Source organism: Panicum hallii, chromosome 2 (genome assembly GCF_002211085.1).
Source record: "Panicum hallii strain FIL2 chromosome 2, PHallii_v3.1, whole genome shotgun sequence".
Classification (NCBI taxonomy): domain Eukaryota; kingdom Viridiplantae; phylum Streptophyta; class Magnoliopsida; order Poales; family Poaceae; genus Panicum; species Panicum hallii.
In genome coordinates this window covers 46,243,525-46,265,382 of record NC_038043.1, presented here as the reverse complement: position 1 = coordinate 46,265,382, position 21,858 = coordinate 46,243,525, and the positions used below count along the sequence as shown (strand labels likewise).

Below are 21,858 nucleotides of genomic sequence, written 5' to 3'. Positions count from 1 at the left end.
ACGGCGAGACATTCCGGCGTTTACCTGCAATCCCCTCACCGCTTCCGATAAAGCACTGAACCTTCGTCCTTGTCCTTGAGACACACAACCACTGCAAGAGAAAGAGAAAGAAAAGAGACGCTGCACACATACACATGGAATCGAAGCAAAGCGAGGCCCATACCATACAGCAAAAGCCCAGTACCTTGAGCACTGCACGGTAGCAGCAGCCTAGGCATATGTGCCTGCAAAAAGACAGGCATCAACGTCAAATTCTTTTGGCGTCGATCTCCCAGCAACTTCCCGCGACTGTGCCCTCCCTGCGTCGCTGCTGCTGCTGGACCACCAGCCAGCCACAGCCGCGAATGGCGCCACGGAAAAGAAGCTGCCCGAGCCCGGCCGTGCCTCCCCTGCCCTGCCGATGCGTCCGCGGCGCTGCGTGCGGCGTGCCCACCATGGCGCCGTACTGCACGGCGCGGCACCACCGTCCTGACCGCTCCGTCGATCTGGTGCTGTGATAGCACCCGGTGCGGCGACGCCGATGCCTGTGTCCGTGTGCCCTACGGCGCCGTTGCGGTTGTCACCCGCGGCAGCGCGGCACCGCCGCTTGGCTTCTCGCCCGCGCTACCGCATCTTTCCTTTCTTCGACTGCACGCGCAAGGCGCAACAGCGTCGCTGCGTGCGAAGCAGGAGGGTCTGCAGTGGGTGGTCAGGTCACGCTGCTCTTGTTCGTAGGGTTCCTGTGGCCGCAGCTGTATTCACTATTCAGTCCTGCAAAATTTCTGCAAAACCCGCACGTTCCGAGCACGCTCTTCGCTATCCGGCTTTGGACTCGTATCGCTAGGACCGTCTCTTGCAGCACACTAGCCTCTGGTCCATCTGGTCCAAGCTTTGCAGTGGTACAGGTTTCTGCTACGACAGGCCGATGCGCACTTCGTTTGGTTTCTACTTTCTAGCTTGTTTCGTGTGTGACTCATGCAATGTTCGGCCGCTGTTTGTTTTGTTTTAGAAAATTCCTACTTAGCACATAGCAGGTGTAGTTCCGGCAGCAGCATTGCAGCAACACTGGTGAATTCTTTCACAAAAAAAAAGTAACACTGATGAATGATGGTTGAAGGAGCAGGTTAACGTAACCTAATCCGACCCACTGTAGACAGAAAGGACTGTGCGTTCACATGCATCTGTTGACATGCTCAACTAGTTTAAGAGCTAATGACCAGCCTTCTACTACCGCATTGGCACCTTGTGATCCCGAACAGCAGCCCATACAGAAATTAGTATTCTAGGCCTACATGTTCTTGTTGTGATTTGTAAAAAAAAGATTAGCAAAAGCATCATCACCCCTAGCTGCATCCAGAACAAGGGATTCAGACGCAGGGCCCAAGTGTAGTGGATGGGTTAGTGGGTGGTATAGCACAGGAGACCAGTGGGATTAGTATATTGTACAAGCATATATGCATGCATCGTCCTGGAGGGCTAGAACAGACAGACATCCTTCCAGGTATATGAAGGCTCTGAACATTCTGCATGGCTCCGCCTGCTCTGCGAGCTGTTATTTTGTTCTTGCTTTGTGCCGAGACAAAGGCATCCCGGGGGGGTGCCTACCTGGTTTCGTTTTCTTGCTCACTGGCCTCTCTGCACATACCTTTAAAAAAAGAGCAAAATGGAGGATAGAAAAGGGACATAAAGACAAAGGAAAAGGTGTGCATCAAAGTTTAAAGGGGCAGGATACGCTCAAAGGTCTTTGGTTTAGACCCCTAAGACTTATCTTTTTTATATAAACATATTCCACATAATCTTTTGAAGGTGCAAAATTTTAGGATGGTGTGTTTAACTTTTTACAAATCTTCATATTCCAAACAGGTGTGAATTGAGTTTCAAGATATGCTCAAATAATTGAAAGGGTTTGTTTTGGTTTAAGGACCGTATCTAGGCTTTACCAGCGCCAGAGTCCTGTGGACTGTGGCTTGACAAAGAGACGTCCCATCCTGTTCTCCCCATGCACGCTAGTAGGATCCATCTAGCTAGGCGCCATTGGAAAAGCTCTCAAAGCTGCAAAGAGAAAGCGAAAGGATAGATCACCTTTTTGTTGGTTGTGCCGTCTCTAACCGAGGCCTTTCCAAATCGCTGATCTCTGATAATGCTGCCTAGAGCTGATCAGAGTTTTCCATTGGGTGGTAAGGGACCAAAGGTAAGCATGATTAACCTACCCCTTTAACTTATCTGGCCTGACTTGTGATCCGTGAAACTTCTTTTGCATTATTGGCCATATGATACAGCTAGGACCTTGAGCTTTGCATCTGCTACGAACTAACCTTGTTCCAAGGTTCTAATTTGAACTTACTGGCCTGGGATCTCGTTAGCTTTCTGCGGTAACCTTTTTTGACTAATCGCTTGGCTCAAGACAGTGTCAGGAAGAACAGGCTCCTAGAGATCCTCCCCTGCATTAGACAACCAAGAAAAAGTGAACTTTGGAGCTCTTTTAAACTGATGAGGAACAACAAGAATGTTTTTGTGCAACGGACCTTTTTTATCCTGAAAAAATAAGAGTATTGTTGCGGTGTCAGCAGTGGGGAGAAACGCAATTTGCAGGGGCCTCTCAATTAGGGAACGCACCATGGGCGGTGAGCTTCTCCAGGTACCAAATTGAAGAGGGAGTTTTTGGGACCTTTACGACGACGTCCAGAGCTTCTGAATTCTGGGGCTTCAGCAACCGTAATTGGCCAACGCCCAGCATCAGCAAAAACAGGCCAGCCAGGCAGGCAGCAACGCAGGAAAGCCTGCAGGGCATCACCATCACCACAGCAGGTTCATTAAACTCAGCTCGTTTCATAACCAATGGGGAAGAGAGAGCACGACCATTGTTTGGCCCACCCCCAACTGCCAACTACTCCTAAAGTTATGGAAGCACTAACCCTACACGGCTAACTATATGGCTACCAGTAGTTTGTAATGACGAAATTTCGTAAAAAAGAAGTTAGATTTCCACAGATTCAGGCAGCAGCTTTCTGTTTCGGTTTTTTTAAACAAGGCTTACTGCCATGCCGCAAATCAAAAGTAACTGTCGAGTTTACTATTGTAGCAAAGATTAAAAAAAATGCCCAGAAGACGCTGCAGGCACTGTCAATCTCTTCAAATGTGCTGTTCCCTCCACCTCCACCACTTCACCCACCTCTCCCCCCTCTCAAGAATTCTCTGCTACTGTTTTCTGTTCTTCGCCCATTCCTTCTCCTCACTCTTCCCGTGCGGAGCCTTGGAGCCAAAGGGGCATCCCAGCCTTTGACCCGCCACCGCCGCCATGGCCGTGGCCGGCGCCGGCACTGAGTGCTTCGACCCCGCGGCGCCGTCCCCGTCCCGCGCCCCGGCCTCGCGCCAGGACGTCCAGGCGGCCATCGCCAAGGCCGTCGAGCTGCGCCAGCTCCACGCAGCCCTCCTCCAGCGCGGCGCGCCCAATGCCCGCGCCGGGCCCGGCGCCAGCCGCAGCCCGGCTGTCATCCGCCTCCCGCCGGTCGCGTCCCCAGCGCGCTCCAGGACGGCGGACGAGGAGTACCCCGTGTTTACTCCGGTGAGCTAGCTTCCTTAAAACAAGTGTTGGTTACATGGCTGTGCGGCCTTAATGCCTCAAGCTCACCGTCACTGACAATGGCGTCTCTTATATTGCTTGGCTGCCGTGCTCGGCCAGGTCTACGACGACGAGGAGTGCGCGGCCGCGGCTGCACTGAACCATATTTGCCAGGACAACCGGAGCCGGTCGGAGAACTGGGCCGGCGTCGCCCTGGACCACGGCGGCTGCAACGACGCGGCCCTGTCTGACTACGACGGTCTCAACGCCTTCTCGTCCTCCAACAGCGAGGTGCTCTTCCCTTCCTCCAACGACCCCTGCCTAAGGAACAGAGGCGCGGCGTACAAGATCCACCCGGCCTTCATGCACTCCGCGCCCTCGGCCGACCGCTTCCTCCTGTCCACCGGCCGGGCGGGCCACACGTCTGAGCTCAAGCTGCCGCCGGCGACGTGCAACAATGCGATCCGGCCTGCGACGATCAGCAGCAGCAGGATGCCGCCCCCGTCGGCGCACTCCCGGACAAAGAACAGAGCGCCGCAGATCCTCTCGTGGCTCTTCCCCAAGTCGAGGAAGAAAGCCAAGCCGCCGGAGATGACGTCGCCGACCGCCATCGAGCGCGGCAACATGTCGCAGCTTCTGACGGAGTGGGGGGCGCTGTCCCTCGAGTCCCTCAAGAAGGAGCTCGCGGAGGCCAACGCTCACCGTGACGCCGCGCTCCGCGAAGCCGCGGAGGTGAGGTCGTCGCTGGGGGAGCTGGCCACCAAGCTGGTGAGCGTGGAAGCGTACTGCACGGAGCTCAAGAAGGCGCTGCGGCAGGCCACCAACTCGCCGTCCGTCTCCCGGAGATCGACGAGATCGATCGAGGCAAGCCGAGAGCTCCCGATGCCGGTGAGCCACGACGTGATGGTGGAAGGCTTCTTGCAGATCGCGTCGGAGGCCCGGCTCTCGGTGAAGCAGCTCTGCAAGGCGCTGATCCAGCAGGTGAATGAAGAAGCCGGCGACGGCCTGTCCGACAAGCTGAACCAGCTCCTGCGGCCGTACCAGCTCGCGCTCGCCGGCGGCGTCGGCAAGCACTGCTCGAAGGTCGTGCTGTACCACCTCGAGGCGATCATGAACCAGGCCATGTACCAGGACTTCGAGAACCCCGCGTTCCAGCGGAACGGCGCGCCGAGGTGCCTCGACCCCGCGGAGGACCGCCGGCAGAGCTTCGCCGCCTTCGTGGCGCTGCGCAACCTAAGCTGGAACGAGGTGCTGAGGAAGGGCACCAAGTACTACAGCGAGGACTTCAGCCGGTTCTGCGACCGGAAGATGAGCGGCGTCGTGGCAACGCTGAGCTGGTCCCGGCCGTGGCCCGAGCAGCTGCTGCAGTGCTTCTTCGTCGCCGCCAAGTGCGTCTGGCTGCTCCACCTGCTGGCCTTCTCCTTCGGCCCGCCGCTGACGATCCTGCGCATCGAAGACGGCCGCGCATTTGATCAGATGTACATGGAGGACATCCTGCAAGACAGGCAACAGGTGCAGAGTCCGTGTCAAGTGAAGGTCATGGTGATGCCAGGGTTTTATGTCCAAGATAGAGTGCTTAAGTGCAGAGTCCTCACTACATGATCAGCTTCATAAATGTCTCATATCTCAGCTTTATTTGACCAACAGCTTGTCTGGTGCCAACTTCCAAGTGTAACTTCTTCTTTTTTCTTTTTTGTCTTGACCAAAGTAAAGTAATTTCAGATATGCTGAACCATTTGTTTGCCGTAGATTTTGCAGTAAAACAACTAACAAAGTGAAATTGTGAGACTCCCCAGAGAAAAGTGGAAGTGATTGATTACTCCATTGTTGTGTTATAATCGACAAGTGTTCCACTCACAACATAATTTTCAGATGCTATGAAAGCCTCATCCCTGATTTGGCCAGGAACCCAGAAAGGTTCTGAACATTTCCAAGGAGGCGTCTGCATTCCTGCAGCACAAAACTGAGCATACCGCCCTAGAGAACTAGAGAAGAGCAAAACATACATATGCACATCAGATGGCTGTATGAAAAAACTGAAATCTGTAATCACACCCAGCTGCTCTCAAATGAGAGATCATCGAGCCGAAACGACAGATCCCCCACATAGTCCTGTTCAGCATCTAGTCTAGGCTCGACGCTCTCCACCATGAGGGTTTGGTGTGGCTGAGGGAGCAGCGTTGAAGGCGGGGGTAGCTTCGGTGAACGAATGATCCTCTCCACTGGACCAGCAGGCTTCTCCCATGCGAGAAAATGCAGCTGGATAGGGCGCACCGCGAGGCGGTGCAAGGAGAGCTTCTGGCTGAGGGAGATGGTGTCAAAGCAACGGACTGCCCCTGAAGTGGAGATCATCCAGGGAAGGACTTTCTCGTTGGACACCCTTGAGATGACCAGCAGCTTCGACGCCTCTTTGGCCCGGTTGAACAGATCACGGAGCCCGGATCGCGATGACGGTGCCTCGCATTCTTTGTCGTCGACAACCACGGAGGATATGTAGATAAAACCCTGACAGAAAGAAATATACCAGAAGGCTCCAATGATAGTTCTAATGGCTTAAGTGGAACATAATTGCCAGCATTGTGCAGAATTGATAGTGAAAAGGGACCTCTTCAGTTCGGCTGATGGCAAAGCCAAGCCTCGTGTCACATTCTTCAAGTGGTATCTCCAGCAGCAATTCTCCTCCTATGCAGCTGTACCACAGCCGTGCTGCCTTTACCACACCAATGTCCACCCCATGGTAATCCTCGAAACCGTAGAGCGTCGCATTAGTGACATTCGACAGATCAGATAATGAACCTGAATTGACAGTTGAAGACGCTGTCTCTCCGGATATCTGCATATTTCAGAATGTGAAAGTGTGAAGCTAAACTTTGTGTAGGATCTTTCATAATGAAATACAACAAACTGAGTGTCCATTTTCTAGGCTTAGGTTTCTAGGTAAAGTCAAACCAGCAGAAGGTTCATTCTAGTAATTGTGACATGGTTGAATTAGAGAGCTTGTATCTGCACCTTGGTGAGAAGAGCTTCACTCTGCACATTCATGAAATCAACGGGGATGCCCGAGGCCTGCGCCGAGTAGAGCCATGCACTGGCACGCGCCAGTGTGTTGTCAAAGGACTCATAGCGACAAGCGTTGGAGTCCAGAGCCTTGGGAAGGACGAGCATCGAGAGGTAGCAGCTAGAGTTGGGCAAGCGCAGTGTGTCACGCATCTTCGTCTCCCATGGATATGCCACGTACCCATCCTGGAGTTGTGCCTTGCTCAATGCTGATGCAACTCTTGTGCTCCTCGTGCCTAAAGGCAGATACAGATGCCAAATTGTGATTATATAGAAAGTTTAGAGTTGACAAGAAAAAACCTGGCATGCTCGTGATTTAGTCGTACTGTATGTGGAAAGAACATTCAGAAATAAAAGCATCATCTGTGATCAGAAGCATGGTCAAAAGACTCATCAAGAAATCAGAAAAGCTTCCATTGTAAGACAACATTTTTTTTAAACTATAAGACAAACAGTTACACAAGAAAAACAGATCTTTAGTGCGAACTCTGGAATTCATGACTCGAATTGTTTGAGACAAGCAATTCATGGCTTCAACCAAGATGCCAGTTTCTAGCAGAAGAGAAGTTTTTTTTAGGATTGCAGAAGAAAAGTTCAAACAAAATTGGAAGCAGCACATGATGACTGTTTCTAGCGTCCTTTGGCTTTGGGTGATGTCAATAGTCTACCAAACTAAACAATACCATATTCCCCAGTAAAGACAAGAAAACGAGTGAACATCACTATGGAAGAAATGAAGAATTGACCGCCACCGTAGACAAACTACCAGTTTCTACGACAGCAATGCACTTGGCATTGTTACAGAGATGTCTTTCCATTCTCCCTAGATTATGACTGTTTCCATTCCTTTGCTACCTTTCATGGTCGTTATGTAGCTGTCACTCTGATAACTGATAACCATAAGCTCCTTAGTTTTCTCAGAGCAGAGGCAAAAGAAATAAGCATATATGTGCAGAAATTAACTAGGAATGACGGCCTGCAATCATGCATTGAGACATCAGGTTATCAGAATATTCTGGGTCTAGTTTGAACCTCAGATTTGACAGGAAACTTTCCCTTTCACATGTAGCGTGAAACGTGTATAGTCTACCTCTTTCATACAGTCAGCGTAGCATGGCCACGCGGCCACGGCCTGAGTCCTTGTCGTCTCTCTGCGGCCTCTCCCTCTCCACACTCGACCTCACCGTAGACCTCGAGGTTTCAGCACCCGCCTCAACGCTCGGTCTCGGACCACAGCCACCGGTCAGAGCACACGATTCAAACCAGAAGATGAGAGAAAATGGACATGACCGGGGCGCCCCTCGCTTCCATGAGGATGCAGAGCAACAATGAAGAAGCAATTGTTCAGAGTGGTGGACAGACATAGCAGGCCGTGCTTGGTTACCTTGCAGGACGAGGCACTCGCTCTCGAGGCGGTCGACGAATCCGAGCAAGTAGTTGGGGTCGTGCAGGGACCGCAGGACGTACTGCTTCCTGCCCCCTCCGCCGCCGCCGCCGGGGCTGCCATGGTGCGGCACGATGCAGGCCTGCAGCTCCCGGCCTCCCCGCACGCGCACCTCCACGGAGGTGTCCCCGCGCTTGAACGCCGCGTGCAGAGCCTTGTGCAACCCGGCGCGGCCGCCCTTGAACGGCGCCTCCAGCTCCAGCGCGGCCGCGGCGCCCCCGCCACCGGAGCCGCGCCCCACGCGGACGGCCTCCACCACGTCCCCCTCCTGCACGACGCCGCCGCCGCCGCCCCACTCCTCCGCCTTGGAGCTCCCCGCCACGCACTCCAGCGCCACGACCGGCGCCTCCGCCTCCCGCCGCCTCCTGCTCCCGTCCTCCTGCTCCGCCATGGCTCCCAGCGGCTCCCCCCTCCCTTCCCTGCGCAGGATCACCTCCCACGGGCTGCTTTATCGCGCGGGCGGCGGCCGGCGGCGGGGGGGGGGGGGGGGGGGGGGGGGGGACGCGCCCCCACGTGCCGCCTGTGACACCGCGAGGCGACGCCCGGGGATCCGCGGCAGGGTTCCGCTCGTGACGGGGATCTCGGACGCGCCGCCACGGGGCGAATACAAAACGGCGCGGCGGGTTCGGCTCCGAGCTCGAGCCCCCCGATCGATCGATCGATCGGCAGCGACCTGCGAGCGCGCACGTTCCCAGATTCCTCGGCCTGCTCTCCTCGTACTCTATTCGCTCGGGTCCACGGCGCTGGCGAATGGCTGGAGAGGAGCGCCTCGCCTCCTCGCTGCACGTAGCGGGAGGTTTAAAGGAGGAACAGGGGGGCCGGCGGGCAGGTCGCCGTCGCGGTGGACGAAGCCGGCCAATCGCGTCGCGTCCAGTGGCGCGCGCGGCTACCAGCCGAACCAAGGAGGGAGTAGCCAGCCGCGCGCGCGCGCGTCAATCGGCTGCCATGCGGGGCCCGCGTGGGGAACCGGAACCGGTTGCGTGCGCGCTCGACCTGATGGACTGCGACGTTCATCGCGATTGCGGATGTGGCGAACACGAGCCCATGCACAAAGGCCAGTTTCTTTTTTTTTCCTCGGATTGTTTCGCTTTTCTGAAAGCTAAGTAGGTTTTTCTCTCTTTTTTTTTGCAAGGAGAGCGAAATTAGTTCTTATGAATCACGAGAAAACCATTTGAAACATTACAGCAAATACAAGGAGCGCACTGGTCTTGAAGTGAACGTCGCTTTGTACTTGCCGCGGACACAGCGTACCGTTTGGATTTTTGATCTTGGGAATTTTTGAAATAGCTTTGGCCGGCAGAGCGTGGGTCCAGTCCAAGAGTTCTCTTTCAATTTTGCACTGATTGTCCGGATCCGTACAGGTGGATCACCCACCCTGTTCCTATCTCCAGTTTCCAACGCCGGCATTCGACAGCGATCCGTACAGCCCGCAAACAGGTCTCCATCGACTCTTGAAGCTTGAAGTTGATCGAAGGCCCCTTATAGGCCATAGCCCACGCCCCCACCGCCTGCTAAAAATTAGTCGCCGTTCAGAGGAACCGGTCCCAACTTCAGCTAATAGTTCTGGACGACCAGAACCTCACGCTGGCCTCAGCTGTGTTGAAAATAGCTGGCACATCCGTCGACTGCTACCTCGGGTAGCCAGTAGGACGGCCTGGACGTCACCTGGATGAACTGCACCTTGCATCCGAGGAGAACCGAGAGTTTCTCAGTCACCATCAGACCGTAACAAATTAGATGCTTTGATCTCCACTGTGCCCAACTGGTAAATGTCTGCAAGTTGGTGATCTCCTGGACAGAAGCTGATAGCAAATGATTTCGCCATGGCAAATTTTCCCACGGGAACGGGAGCAGGCGGGACCATACTAGGTCATAGAACAAACGAAAAGTATGCTAAACTATTTCAGAAGTATGCACTCCAAGATTCCACCGGATAAATTAGTCCACTGATTAAATATAACCGATAGATTCAAGAGAGAGGAGACGCTGACAGTTGAGATCCAAATGACATACTATACATCGGGGAAGATACCAACGTTGAAGCTAGGTACCACGACATGGTCCATCTCATGACAGCCACAACTTAAAAAGACTAATGAAACAACTTGCAGCCAATACTGTTTTTACCAGAAAGAGCCAGAAGCCAGGAAGCATCACTTGGACAGTTCATCGATCAAGAATTCAAGATCGACAACACCAATCAGCTTCATCTCTTCCAACTCTGAAATGGCAAGAGAATAGTTTCATCACTATTGTGAGCCACTTTTTTAAAAATGAAAGAAAGCACATAAGTTGCAGCAAAGGGGGAATGAAGCTTCTGATTATCTCAACATAATACCTTTAAGAGAAACACTTCGTAACAAACATCACTAACTGAGATATGACTGATCCCTAGAAACTAGCTAACAAAAAAGTTGCATGTGTAATCTATAAACATGCCATAAAAGTCTTTGGGAAACATCTCTAATGGATTTAGGGGGCAAGCATCAGGGAACAACAAAAATATATAGCATATCAGAGAACTGCATCTCAGCACATAGTTCACCCTTATTTCAGATTCCTAGAAGGAGAAGTTCGTGCATTAGTTTCTACTTATCATGTTCCCTTTTCTTTTAAAAGAACTTTTATGTTGAATACAGTAGTGATGAACAGAAGCAGCAATGCCTATGATGAAGCCAGCCAAGCAGCAAAAACTAATAAATAGGTAGAGTAATTCAACAGGTATTAACTGAACCAAACATCTTTGATTGCTTTGCTAGCACAAGAACAGCAGGCCAATTTAATGTGCAAGAAGTGTACCTATCAGGTAATGTCTTCTTGATGACTAAACACTACATCCATCTCCTTGTAGCTTTATTCCTTGAATCTTGCTGACTTTGTCTTCTAATCCTTTTAAAATCTCCATTAGAGGATGTAGGTTGCTTCTGTCTGCCAAATGCATTTGTTTCTACTTTCGGATTAATCCGGATCTCTTTTAAAGGGCTAGTTGAGCGCAGCTTGTGAGAGAATGACACTTTCGATGGAAGAGATGTTGCTGCTACAGAAACTTCACAACTCCCCTTGGAATTGCTGCCTACTGAAGCGCTATCAACAAAACACTCATCAAGGTATTCCCTCGGTGCAACAGGAGATTCAGAATCTGATGATGATGGGCTAGAATTGCTCATATCATACAGAACATTGTTTGACATCACTGGCAGATCAGTGCAGATTGGACCTATGGCAGAAGATGGTCTCTTAGCCCTTGATAATTCCACAACCTACCGAAAGAACATAAGTTATCACTTCGCCTGACAACAAACAATCAGCAAGGACTTGGAAGAACTCTTTACCATCTGCTTCAAAGCAGCCATGTCTTTTTTCAATTTAGAGATCACCTTGTTTTTCCTTTTAAGAGCATCCTGTAACTCCACAATTCTCTACATGCAAACAAGGAACAAAGAATTTACTAACACTCTAATAGTATATTACTTGAAATGTTAGCATGCAACGAGATTCTATTTACCTTGGCATCAGCAGCACTAGATGCATGTGCAGCTGCAGCTAGTTCCTTGATAGTCGCGTCCTTTTCTTCACATTCCTTCTGAAGATTGTACAATTGTTGATCTGCTGCCAAGAAACTTAGCTGGATAACAATTTAGCAGGGTGTCACCACACAACACAATTGAAGGTAAGAAAAAAAGTTTCTGAACTTTGATCAAAGGTTTCCAAGTAACTTAAAAAGGCCAAATGGAATGCATTGTCAAGAATTATGACATGGATACAATCAGGTATAAGTGAACTGATGCTTTAACCGCAGAAAAGTGTAGGCTTGTCTACCTGATTATCCCCATTTATTTGGTTATCAACTGATGATACAACACTCCAGCAGAGGTCTGAGAGGTCTGACATACGGCGCTCTTCATGATCCACGAAAGATAGACTAGATCTATCAATGACATCGCTCCTAGCATCATCCGTCCCACAGAGATCCTGTACAGTTGGTGCATACTCTTCAGTGAACACGTTCTCTTTTTCAAAAGAAATAAGTAAATAGGTTGTACCTTTGCCTTCTGAGGAGTGGGAGCAGCATCTGGCCTCGCGCGCACACATCTAGATCCCTCCTCATCTCCTATGTTCTTGCTGCCTACAATCTCATACTTTCCCCTTTCAGTGGAAATGTAACTATCGCACTTAACGTAGTGTTGTTGCAAGGAGTTCATCTCGACGAGCAGATCATCCAGCTTCTGCTGCATGTCTTCCAGCACCTCATCCTGCACATCAAAAAACATCATTCACCGGGACTGGTCAGCAAATAACCAAACCAGAGATAGACACGATCGAGGAGATCAGCAGAGGCAAACCCTAAGATTAATCGATCGTTGTAGCTGCTCGATCCGGCGGGCGGCATGGGAGCGGGAGGATGCGGCGGCGACGGTGGCGACGAGGAGCACGCGGTGGAGCGGGCTGAAGAGCTCCCACGCCACCGCCTCATCATGCGGGAGGCCTGGGGCCGCCGAAGCAGCAGACGACGCCTCCTCCGCCCCGACGAGGCGGCCCTGGAGGGAGACCCACGCGTGCCGCCGCGGGGCCGCCGGCTCCCGGATGCGGCTCGTGAGGGCGCAGCGGCGGCGGGAATAAGGCGAGGGCGAGGAGACGGATACGCGGGAAGGTGGGAGATCTGGGGGCGGGGTCGCCTCGCCGACGGCGGCGACCATGGCGACGAGACTGCAGAGGGTTTGGCCGTTCGGGGATTGGAATTTTGAGTTGGGGACTTTTGTGCATTTGGGCGGGGTTCTTAATATCTTTTTTATTCGGCGTTCAAAACAATCAAAATTGTTCTATTTTTAACGGTTGATTTTGGATCTCATCCACAACTATCTCGGCCCATTGGAAAATCGCGCGATCTGCTCGGCCCATCTAATTATCGGATCGTCCGATAGTCCGATCCGTCAGGCCCGCCCGCCTTCCTCTCCCGACGCGTCCACGATTCCACGAACACACACATGGAACAGCCGCACGCTCCAGTCGCGGCGGAGGCCGGCGCCGGCGCGAAGGCCGCCGGCGACGCTTACACCATCCGGCCGCTCGAGCTCTCCGACCTCTCCAAGGGCTTCTGCGAGCTTCTCGCACAGCTCTCCCCCTCTCCGCCGCTCTCAGAGGATGCCTTCCGCGCGCGCTTCGCCGAGCTCGCGGCGCTGGGCGCCGACCACCTGGTGCTTGTCGCGGAGGAAGCCGCGACGGGCCGCCTCGCCGCTGCGGGGGCGGTTCTGGTTGAGCGGAAGTTCATCCGGCGCTGCGGCCTCGTGGGCCACCTGGAAGACGTGGTGGTGGACGCTGCCGCGAGGGGGCGGGGGCTCGGGGAGCGACTCGTGCGCCGCCTCGTGGAGCACGCGAGAGGGAGGGGTTGCTACAAGGTCATACTCAACTGCACGACGGAGCTGAGGGGGTTCTACGCCAAGTGCGGCTTTGAGGAGAAGAATGTCCAGATGGGGCTCTACTTCTGATCTAGGTTCCACTTTATCGGATCACACTCCCTGTTTATGTTGTCTTCGATTGATTCGTGGATTCATGATGTGCGATGGGGAAGATCTGCAGGTTCGCCTGTTTCTTCGAGTAACTGTTTGTAGTTGCCTATGTGAGCTAGTGATCGGTGCAGCTTGTAATGCATTACCTCAACATAATTGTGTGATGTGTGACACGTTTATTCGGTCCAATTTTAATGGAATGTTACTAGAAGTTACTTGTAGATCCCTTGCAGTTCCAAATCATCTCCTTGAGTAATACTGAATGACATTTCAATTTCATTTAGTAGAAGGAAACCCCGAACAAGAAAGATGGCAGTTTTCTTTTCCCCTGAGTTTGGTCCTTTTACCTAGGAGTTTATGCAAGGTTTGAGACTTTGAGCATGATGAAACTTTCATAGAACGCAAGTAGTGTTTTATTTGATAAGATCAGTGTCAGTAGTTGAGCACTCATAGATTTTAGAGGGTGCATCTATTATGCGCATTATGCAGTGAACATAATTCATCTTAATGTAAAATTCAGGGTCCTACAGTCTATTCCCTAGAAGCTTTCTGAATGTAATATGCAATGGAGTTCGGTGTGAGCATCAAAGTTTCACATAAATAGTGAGAATAGTTATCTTTTAGTGTCACACATTGATTTGTGTGTACTTAGAAAAATACATTCAAGATATTTACATTTTTGCAAGACTGTCAAAATGTTGTCTAAACTGATTTTCAAGATGAGGAAGAAAAGATTTTGTGCATTTACTACTGCTGAAGCTATGTTAAACAGACCTAACCAGCTAATGTTCTTCCATTGCTAAAATCAAATAGTGCACATTAACCAGCTAATGTTCCTTTTAGGATTGCTTTTTACATTTCAGTAGTTGTTTAATAAAACTGTACTTACTCCAACCTTTTCTGCGATATGCATATGTTCAGGGCTAGGGTGGTTGTGCCAGAATCCAGCTGCGGTGAAATGAGCACTCCTTATTCTCTTATAGATAGATTATCATGTCTTACTGTGTTTTCCATGGATAGTATTTCTGTTCCAACTGTTTATTGAAGCAAAATATCTGACATGTTCAAGGTCTGTACCTTTCTACCTTGGAAAAATTTGAAGCAAGGTTCAATCTTCAAGCACATAGGATATTTAAAAAATGAATAGCAATTTTTACTGTAATGATGTCCTTTTCTGTCTGAGCAACTGAGCATGGCTTTGAATATTGTGCATGCTTTGGATCATTGCTCTCAGGCCTTGAAAAAGGAAGCTATTTAATCACAGAAAACGAACTATACCTCCTAGAGAATCATCTAGTTCATCTCATCTCACCATCTTCTTGGCATTCACTACCTATGAAACATTTCATGGACCCACACACAGAAATGAAGGTCCAGTAGGATGAGTAATCAATCTTTCCAGGAACAGATCATGTCTCGAGTTCTCCAAAGCCAAGCAAAATTAACATAGGCTTGGGTGATTTCCCGGCAAATCCCAGCATGAAGTTGGAGAGCTTACTCCTCCAATGCATAGGTCTAAGCAGATCCCAAAAGATAGCAAGCTGCAAGCCACACATAAATAAAAAAACGACCACTATTTTTCTGCCCCATTGCAAATGAACACATCTCAACATCTCATTGAAATGCCAATTTGACAGCTAGCTGTCTTGTATGTAACATCTTCTAGGAAATTGTTGACTGCAAATTTTACTAAATTTGCAAAAGTCAGCACTCAGCGCTGCAGGGTAGTCAAACACACTCAGAAAAGAACAATACATGGATTAATCATAAGAGCTTCTCAAAGCTCTCTAACCTTTATAGATGCTAGTATCAGAAGTTTTTAAGACTTCTTTTCGTATGGTTCGCCAAAATATAACTTGTTTTTACTTTATGTTGCTTGAGGCGCACTTTGGTCTCTCTTTTTTGCCGCTTTTGGTTGGTGAATATGATTCATGTGGCATGACTCGGAACTGCAGTGTGGATCTCTAGTAACCTCTTGGATTTCGTGTGCACCTATGTCAATTGTCATTCTAAGTCAGGTAGTCATCTATTGTCAGATCAGGACAAAAATGGCTATTTTCTGATTGTCATGATGGATGAACATTCCTTGATTGACTCGCATTGTACTCGACCAGAAGGCAGTGGAAACTGGAAAAGAACAAGTTGAGAGCTATCCTATTCCTACATAAGGGCAAGGTGAAATGATGTCTGAATAGTGCCCGGTGGTCATACAACTCAAATGGAGGATGGTAGTGGATTCCTGAATCAGCTTGTGCTGGACTGCATATTTCCCTAATCTTACTCTTGCAATCTTGCTTAGTTCTCTGCCAGGTTTCAAAAATTCGGTTGATCAGATTCTTTCTCACTATTTTGGCACAATACTATCAGCTGCTAATAGCGGTGGTAAGGAGCCTTAAATTTTAGCCTAAATAATCTATGGGCCGGGCTCTAATCTTAGTTCAGGTTTTTTCAAAATCGTCTGTGCCTCTGTGGACAGCTTCCTTTGCATGGTGCCCCTGTTACCGTGGAATCTAGTACTCTGTCTTCATGTTTTGCTCACGGCAGAGGGGTGCCGCAAGCCCGTAACCGTTGCCGTGCAACCCCATGCTCGCCTTTCAGTGATGGATCATCCTCTGCTCGCAGCTCAGCTACCTCACGTATGTGATGCTTCGGTACTCGAGCGCAGAAGACGCTACTAGCAGTAGCAAGGCGTGCGTGGTGACGCTTCCAAGTTGGTGCGGATGCTCTGGTGAAGATGAACGATTGAAACCACGCTACAATCGATCGCGCACTCAGACGCTCCCGGGGAGGGCAGATGGTAGGAACGGGACTTCAGAGGAGTGATTTTCTTTTTGTCGTTCATTTTATTGTGTTGTGCGCCCAAAAAAGGATTATACTTGCACGTTTTTGTTATAAGAAATATACTTGCAAGTTGTAGCTAAAATAGTGAAAAAGGTGCGACGATTACATCTCAAACATCGAACTCATTCCACACACTGGGAATAAGCATAAATGGCAGAGAATAGCATGTAAAAGCAAAATAGTCGCAAGTAGATATCAAATATAGGAACGAATACATAATCCTCACTCTCATGACACAAACCAGAGTACCAAGTCTCAGATTTTCTCACAGACACTTGAATCAATAGGCTACAGCAAAATATAGCAAACAACCCAAGTTTAGAACTGCAAGTTTCTAAATTATGGAAAAAGCAGCGCTTCAAAACTGGAGACCTTGATGGAAGACCTTCAGGCTGAAATTTATCACTCCTAAACTCTACCGGCCCTGTTAAGGCTCACCATCCGTGCACCACCATCACCACCTCTCGCTGAGGAACCAGACTGGTTGCGACCCCTTCCATCCTGAAACCGTGAGCCGCCGCTATAGCCCCCACGGGAACCCTGGTTTCCCCTGTCCCTCTGGTATCCACCACCCTGGCCACCTCCACCTCTACCAGCATATCCAGACCGGTTGCCACCACCCTGCCTCCCTTGTGAGGACACAAAGTTGTCCTGCCACTTCCCCAAATTGGATGAGTCCTGACCGTCGCCCCTGCGCCTGGGCGGTACCCCTTCAAGAGTACCACCAGTTCTTGCCTCGTATGCCCTCTCATTGCTCTCCACCAGGACCGAGAGCTTATCTGCCATCTGGAAGAGTAGCCCCTGAAGCCTAGTTTGATCCACACTGTGGAAAACAATACACTTTGTTGGTTGGTCCCAGCTAGCATGAAGCTCTTCATGCATCATCATCTTGCTAACAATGCTGTGAGCATGCTGCTCACTGAGATCAAACATGGTGGTGAGCTGGTTCAGGCTCAAGGACTCGTAGCAAGAGGAGTACGAGAAAAGATATGTTCTAAGGGCTTCCTCCTTGATCTTGAGCTTCAGCATCTCAAGAACATGCTCCCTGTTCCTCAAAAGCTTCCAGATCTCCAGCGAACTTATGACACTAAAAGCCTTTTGGTGGTCACCCTTGTTGAGGGCTCTTGTGGCAGCCATTACATGATCCCTCACATTTTCCGGAGGCCCAACAAAAGTCTGCCTTTCACTCACTTCAAGAAGCCTGCGGAAAGTTTTGCTCATAGGCCTCCGCTTGTCATAAGTACTGGCAGCCATATTGGGGACTTCAATTAGCATCGCACAGATCAAGTGTGTGGCTTCCAAAAGCTCCAGGTTTATATGCATATGGTAAGGCATCTGCCTTCGCCTCTCAAGTCTTTCCTGCAGGAATTAGAGTGGCTAAATCATTAGCACTGATAATCAAAAGCACAAATCAAGTATTATCCTTGTATAAAATATCCCAATTGAAGTCTATAATTAAATCAATATAAAAAATAGACTAAAGTGCAGTTTACTCTAAATATTAGTAGAGCCTTCTCACTGCAAATATTGTGAAGCAACTACATCCATGTTATCAAAATATAAACACAGCCCAATATGGAGAAAAAGTGCCAAAGTTTGGAATCAACATAAGAATTGCTGTGTAAAATAGGATTAAGTATCATATTAACATATTATAGAGAGCAACGGAAGAAAGATAGCAGGCAAGGTAGTACTATGCGAATATTAACAACCAAAACATATTTGACATTTTTTCCAACCATCAGTGTTTTGCATGTGTGAATTGTGATTTGGGCCCATGTACTCAGCATTTACATGCCAAGCAGAGTAGATTTACCTGTTCGGGAGTTTTTTCATGGTAGCGGCTTTGTTGCACACCTTGTGCTAGCAGTTCTTTAACTCTTCCAGTTGAGTAGAGCTCAGTCAAGCAGCCATGAGCTTCATTTATCAAACCAGCCCTGAAAGCACACAACCCTAGCTGTGCCATTACTCTATTGAATAAAATTTGGGATGATATGTCCATAAGCTGAACACCATCTTGCAAATGACTCATTAAAAGCAAGTCACGAGCCACTGAAAACTCATCAGAGATTGCATGGTGATATATATCACAAAGCATTGCACGGGCTTTGGTCCTTTCATCTCCATACTTGTAAATTAAGGACATCAATCCATCCATCAAAGCTCTACCACTCTCTGGAAAGGTAGGCTTCCTGGGCACAACCTCCGGAATCACAACAAATGGCGGTGGTCCCCTATTGGCATCCATCGCTTGATGCTCATCACCAGTCTCTGCATCACCCTCCTCCACACTGTCCTCAGGCTGCTCTGCCAATTTCCTCATTGAATCATATACTTCTTGGGGTTTGTAGTACACTAGCTCAACACGACGCAGTGCAACCTTAGCAGCAGCTTTGAGGTTTCCAACCCTTTCCAAGTAATCTTGGACATTCTGTGCAACAACCAAGAATAGGGGTTCCTCTCTAAGCCTCTGAACATAATCTTTTGTGTATGGATCCGAGCACTGTAAGGTCTTGAAAAATTCAGTGTCCAGTCTTTCCAGGAATGCAACCAGGTCACCGGTAACATGTATTGTTCCATTGAAGTCTGCACCCTTCTGAGTTTCTTTCTCATCAGGCTCCAGGGAAGTGTCTACTACAATATTAGGATACTGCTGGAGTATATCAAGCACAAGAAGCATGTTGTTAACACACTTCTTCCACACATTGACCGGCATGTGCCCAAGTAAGCTAGGGTTCACATCAAACTGTGCAGATATCACATGGAAAAGGATTTCAAGCTTCTGAGCAGGTGTTTTGGCCACACGGGTCAAAAATGTTAGCTGTTCAACACGCTCGATCCTTCCAGTACCTTTCTTTCCCCTTGATGCAACAATCTCCTTGAGTTTCTTATCAACAATATCCCACGTGATTTCACTTGGATCTTTCAAGAACTGCTTGTCCAGCATCTTATCTTTCTTGGACTTATTCTGTATCCAACCATCATTGTCACCTTCATCTTCTGCATCCGCTTCTGATTCCGACGTAACAATCTTCTCAGGATCTTCAATCTCTGCGTCACTGTCCTCATCTTCATCATCCTCATCTTCACCCTTGCCAGCAGCTTCATCTTCAAAGCTCTCTGGATGCTCCCTGCACTTCTGAATCTGCTCTTCGTACTGCTTGTTGTTCTTCTTAAGCTTTTGTTTCATCACATTGAGTGCCTTCGAATTGCTGCTGCTCATCTTCCTCTTAGCATCTTTGTTTGCAAAGGCTTCAGCAAGGAAGTCCTCCAGTAATACAAGTGCCTTGATATACATCTTTGGAATCTCAGTTGATTCATTGACACGTACAACCTTCTCAAGATGTTTGTTGAGCTTCTCAAAGCTCTCCTGCAGGCTAACCCAGTCATTGATCTTCATAGCATTACGCATCTGATCAACAATAGATCTCATCTCCTCATTGCGCTTGTCCCTCAAAGAGCGAATCACGCGGTGGCCTGAATCAGACTCATCACTATCGTCTTCTTGGGTCTTCAAGTAGCGGTTTTGGACTCCACGCCCCCCAGCACCGTGAACTACATCATCTTCACTATCACTGCCCTGTTCTGATTCGACTTCTTCCTCCTCCTCCTCGGATTCACTGTCCCCCTGAAGTTGCGAAGAACCAAGCAGTAAGTATTGCAACCAACGACAACGATGACACTAAGTACCAGTAACTGCAGTATGGACACAACATATATGCCGCCATGCTGGGGTCATTGCAAGAGAGAAAGCAAGTACCTGTCCCCAGAAACGGGATCCCTGCATGGTTGCTGCTGCTGCTTTTGCTTCGACTTGGCTCAAGCTCTGCAAAGTTTACAAGGAGGTTGAATTATGATAAAATAGAATGAATAATGAAAAATGCATTTGAACTCTAAGGTGAAGGAAAGCAAAAACAATTCTCGAGTCCAAACTTGAAATAAAATCTCATTAAATCCTTCAAAAATTACAGAAGAAACAATAACTACGAAACAGAAGATAACCTCGGCAATAGACACTTGACAATTAAAGGGAGCTTGCCCAACCGAAAAACACATCGATCTGCCAAGAATGCTGCGGTTTACGCTAGCTGATCTCCATACAAGCAATAAAAACATGCTCTGAGCCTAGCACCACTGCGTGATACGCCGAGTTAAATGGAACGACAGATTCGTAGCCCAAAAACAAATTTTCAGCACAAGTTAACAACGAGGACAGCAAACCGAGCTCCCACTCTTGACATCGGGCTAGAACCAACACGAATCAATTCGCCTCAGAACCTCTAACACGTCACAAGATTCCGGGACTTGGGGATCTAAGTGTAACCTAAGAATCTACCGGCAAAATTCAAAGAGACAAAAAAGGGGCATATACAACCACATACGCGAGATTGAACGAATTGCTCGGCCCTGTCGAAAGAAACCGAGATGCGGGAACAGGAACGGCTCGCTGGACGCAAGGCGCCAGGAACCACCGATCCGGCGGGGACGATTCGCGACGAGGGCGATGGGTTCTGGAAGGATGGACTGGACGTAGGAGAGGGAGGGCGACCGCTCACCTGGAGTTCGGGGACGGCAGGGGCGGCGGCGGCGGCGGCGACGTCGCGTGGGTTGAGACGAGAGGGGATGGGGAAGAAACCCTAAATGGCGAGGTCGCGTCGCGTGGGTTGGGTTCGAGTGGCGTAATGGCCCTTTTATGGATAGAGGACCAAGAGGCGGTGAGGCAGGCTATTTGGGCCAGGCCTGGGGGCAGCCTGCATGGCTGAAGGAGCCCGATAATTGGATGGGCCAGATACATGGTAAACTATTGAGATTTTGGGTTTTCCTAGATCCGAACTTCTTCTGGGATTTTTTTTGTCACGTTTCAAGTTACAAGACAGTACGTTACAATTAGTAATGGATTATGGCTCTAATGCATTTTTCATAATCTAACTCAACAATTATTCTTGATTCAAAATTATATAGAATATGAGTCCAGTCCTTTTTAAGCTCAATTCATAAAACTTTTAGACTAAATTTGTAGGCCCTTTACCATCCTAAGTCTATATACGTTATTCCTTTAGGTAAGTAGTAGGTCAATATTATTTCAGAAATAAAATATAAAAGCTGTTGTTCCAAGTAAAAACTGTTTATCGAGAATAAAACAAACGTGAGAAATAACCTGCTTGGGCCAGCCCAGACCGAGTAAGGCTCAAGAATATTTTGACTTCAAGTCAGGTCGCATGTATCGTCAGATAAGGAAAAAACAATCATTTTTCTGGGATGCGATTAGGCCTCCTCTGAGGTCATCTGAGGTGATGGTTTGGCAAATCACCACATGAAGCGTGATTAATTTTTCCTCCTTGGACGGGATAATATTTTTGGTCGTATGTCAGGCCCGTTAAACTAACAAATGAATGCATGCAAATGGAGATAAATTGATGACATCACCCATATACAAAGGGAGTTTATACTAAAAAAATCTATAAATT

General features: G+C 49.0%; 4 protein-coding genes and 1 pseudogene across 7 annotated transcripts; 2 read left to right on the top strand and 3 right to left on the bottom strand.

Annotated features, from left to right (window-relative positions):
* Positions 1-2,940: 2,940 nt before the first annotated feature.
* Positions 2,941-8,869, bottom strand: LOC112880433. Of its 3 annotated transcripts, none has more exons than XR_003226322.1 (6): positions 7,983-8,869; positions 6,551-6,834; positions 6,147-6,374; positions 5,400-6,046; positions 5,137-5,307; positions 2,941-5,035 (listed from the first exon to the last, which is right to left on the bottom strand). XR_003226322.1 is itself a non-coding variant. In XM_025945059.1 (4 exons), the coding sequence occupies exons 1-4, from the start codon at positions 8,431-8,433 to the stop codon at positions 5,591-5,593; spliced, it is 1,419 nt and encodes a 472-aa protein (XP_025800844.1). In that variant the 5' UTR covers positions 8,434-8,869; the 3' UTR covers positions 5,342-5,590. The 3 variants fall into 3 exon arrangements, 1 of the variants encoding a protein (XP_025800844.1); XR_003226323.1 differs by having other exon boundaries at positions 5,140-5,307; XM_025945059.1 differs by lacking the exons at positions 2,941-5,035; positions 5,137-5,307 and having other exon boundaries at positions 5,342-6,046.
* LOC112880436 lies at positions 3,278-5,321 on the top strand (annotated as a pseudogene).
* A 1,107-nt stretch (positions 8,870-9,976) lies between the features above and the next one.
* Positions 9,977-12,780, bottom strand: LOC112882561. The gene is made up of 7 exons (XM_025947643.1): positions 12,386-12,780; positions 12,086-12,295; positions 11,862-12,014; positions 11,548-11,667; positions 11,375-11,461; positions 10,842-11,302; positions 9,977-10,263 (listed from the first exon to the last, which is right to left on the bottom strand). The coding sequence occupies exons 1-6, from the start codon at positions 12,737-12,739 to the stop codon at positions 10,874-10,876; spliced, it is 1,353 nt and encodes a 450-aa protein (XP_025803428.1). The 5' UTR covers positions 12,740-12,780; the 3' UTR covers positions 9,977-10,263; positions 10,842-10,873.
* Positions 12,781-12,986: 206 nt separating this feature from the next.
* Positions 12,987-14,602, top strand: LOC112882265 (glucosamine 6-phosphate N-acetyltransferase 1-like). Of its 2 annotated transcripts, none has more exons than XR_003226633.1 (2): positions 12,987-13,619; positions 14,471-14,571. XR_003226633.1 is itself a non-coding variant. In XM_025947278.1 (2 exons), exon 1 carries the CDS (start codon positions 13,028-13,030, stop codon positions 13,526-13,528), a length of 501 nt encoding a protein of 166 aa, XP_025803063.1. In that variant the 5' UTR covers positions 12,987-13,027; the 3' UTR covers positions 13,529-13,533; positions 14,471-14,602. The 2 variants fall into 2 exon arrangements, 1 of the variants encoding a protein (XP_025803063.1); XM_025947278.1 differs by having other exon boundaries at positions 12,987-13,533; positions 14,471-14,602.
* A 1,956-nt stretch (positions 14,603-16,558) lies between these two features.
* LOC112880117 (eukaryotic translation initiation factor 3 subunit C) lies at positions 16,559-21,070 on the bottom strand. Its single transcript, XM_025944603.1, has 4 exons — positions 20,947-21,070; positions 20,151-20,216; positions 18,207-20,018; positions 16,559-17,749 (listed from the first exon to the last, which is right to left on the bottom strand). The coding sequence occupies exons 2-4, from the start codon at positions 20,175-20,177 to the stop codon at positions 16,799-16,801; spliced, it is 2,790 nt and encodes a 929-aa protein (XP_025800388.1). The 5' UTR covers positions 20,178-20,216; positions 20,947-21,070; the 3' UTR covers positions 16,559-16,798.
* Between the last annotated feature and the right edge of the window lie 788 nt (positions 21,071-21,858).

What these genes read in the sequence shown, in the direction of transcription:
- LOC112880433 (XM_025945059.1), bottom strand. Translation starts at nt 8,433, where the DNA reads ATGGCGGAGCAGGAGGACGGGAGCAGGAGGCGGCGGGAGGCGGAGGCG. An exon ending in CGAGTGCCTCGTCCTGCAAG is followed by an intron (nt 6,835 to 7,982) that starts GTAACCAAGCAC and finishes ATCTGCCTTTAG; the next exon opens with GCACGAGGAGCACAAGAGTT. An exon ending in CCATCAGCCGAACTGAAGAG is followed by an intron (nt 6,047 to 6,146) that starts GTCCCTTTTCAC and finishes TCTTTCTGTCAG; the next exon opens with GGTTTTATCTACATATCCTC.
- LOC112880117 (XM_025944603.1), bottom strand. Translation starts at nt 20,177, where the DNA reads ATGCAGGGATCCCGTTTCTGGGGACAG. An exon ending in GATCCCGTTTCTGGGGACAG is followed by an intron (nt 20,019 to 20,150) that starts GTACTTGCTTTC and finishes TCGCAACTTCAG; the next exon opens with GGGGACAGTGAATCCGAGGA. An exon ending in ATGAAAAAACTCCCGAACAG is followed by an intron (nt 17,750 to 18,206) that starts GTAAATCTACTC and finishes TAATTCCTGCAG; the next exon opens with GAAAGACTTGAGAGGCGAAG.
- LOC112882265 (XM_025947278.1), top strand. Translation starts at nt 13,028, where the DNA reads ATGGAACAGCCGCACGCTCCAGTCGCGGCGGAGGCCGGCGCCGGCGCG.
- LOC112882561 (XM_025947643.1), bottom strand. Translation starts at nt 12,739, where the DNA reads ATGGTCGCCGCCGTCGGCGAGGCGACCCCGCCCCCAGATCTCCCACCT. An exon ending in AAATAAATGGGGATAATCAG is followed by an intron (nt 11,668 to 11,861) that starts GTAGACAAGCCT and finishes ATTGTTATCCAG; the next exon opens with CTAAGTTTCTTGGCAGCAGA. An exon ending in CTAGTGCTGCTGATGCCAAG is followed by an intron (nt 11,462 to 11,547) that starts GTAAATAGAATC and finishes GTTTGCATGTAG; the next exon opens with AGAATTGTGGAGTTACAGGA.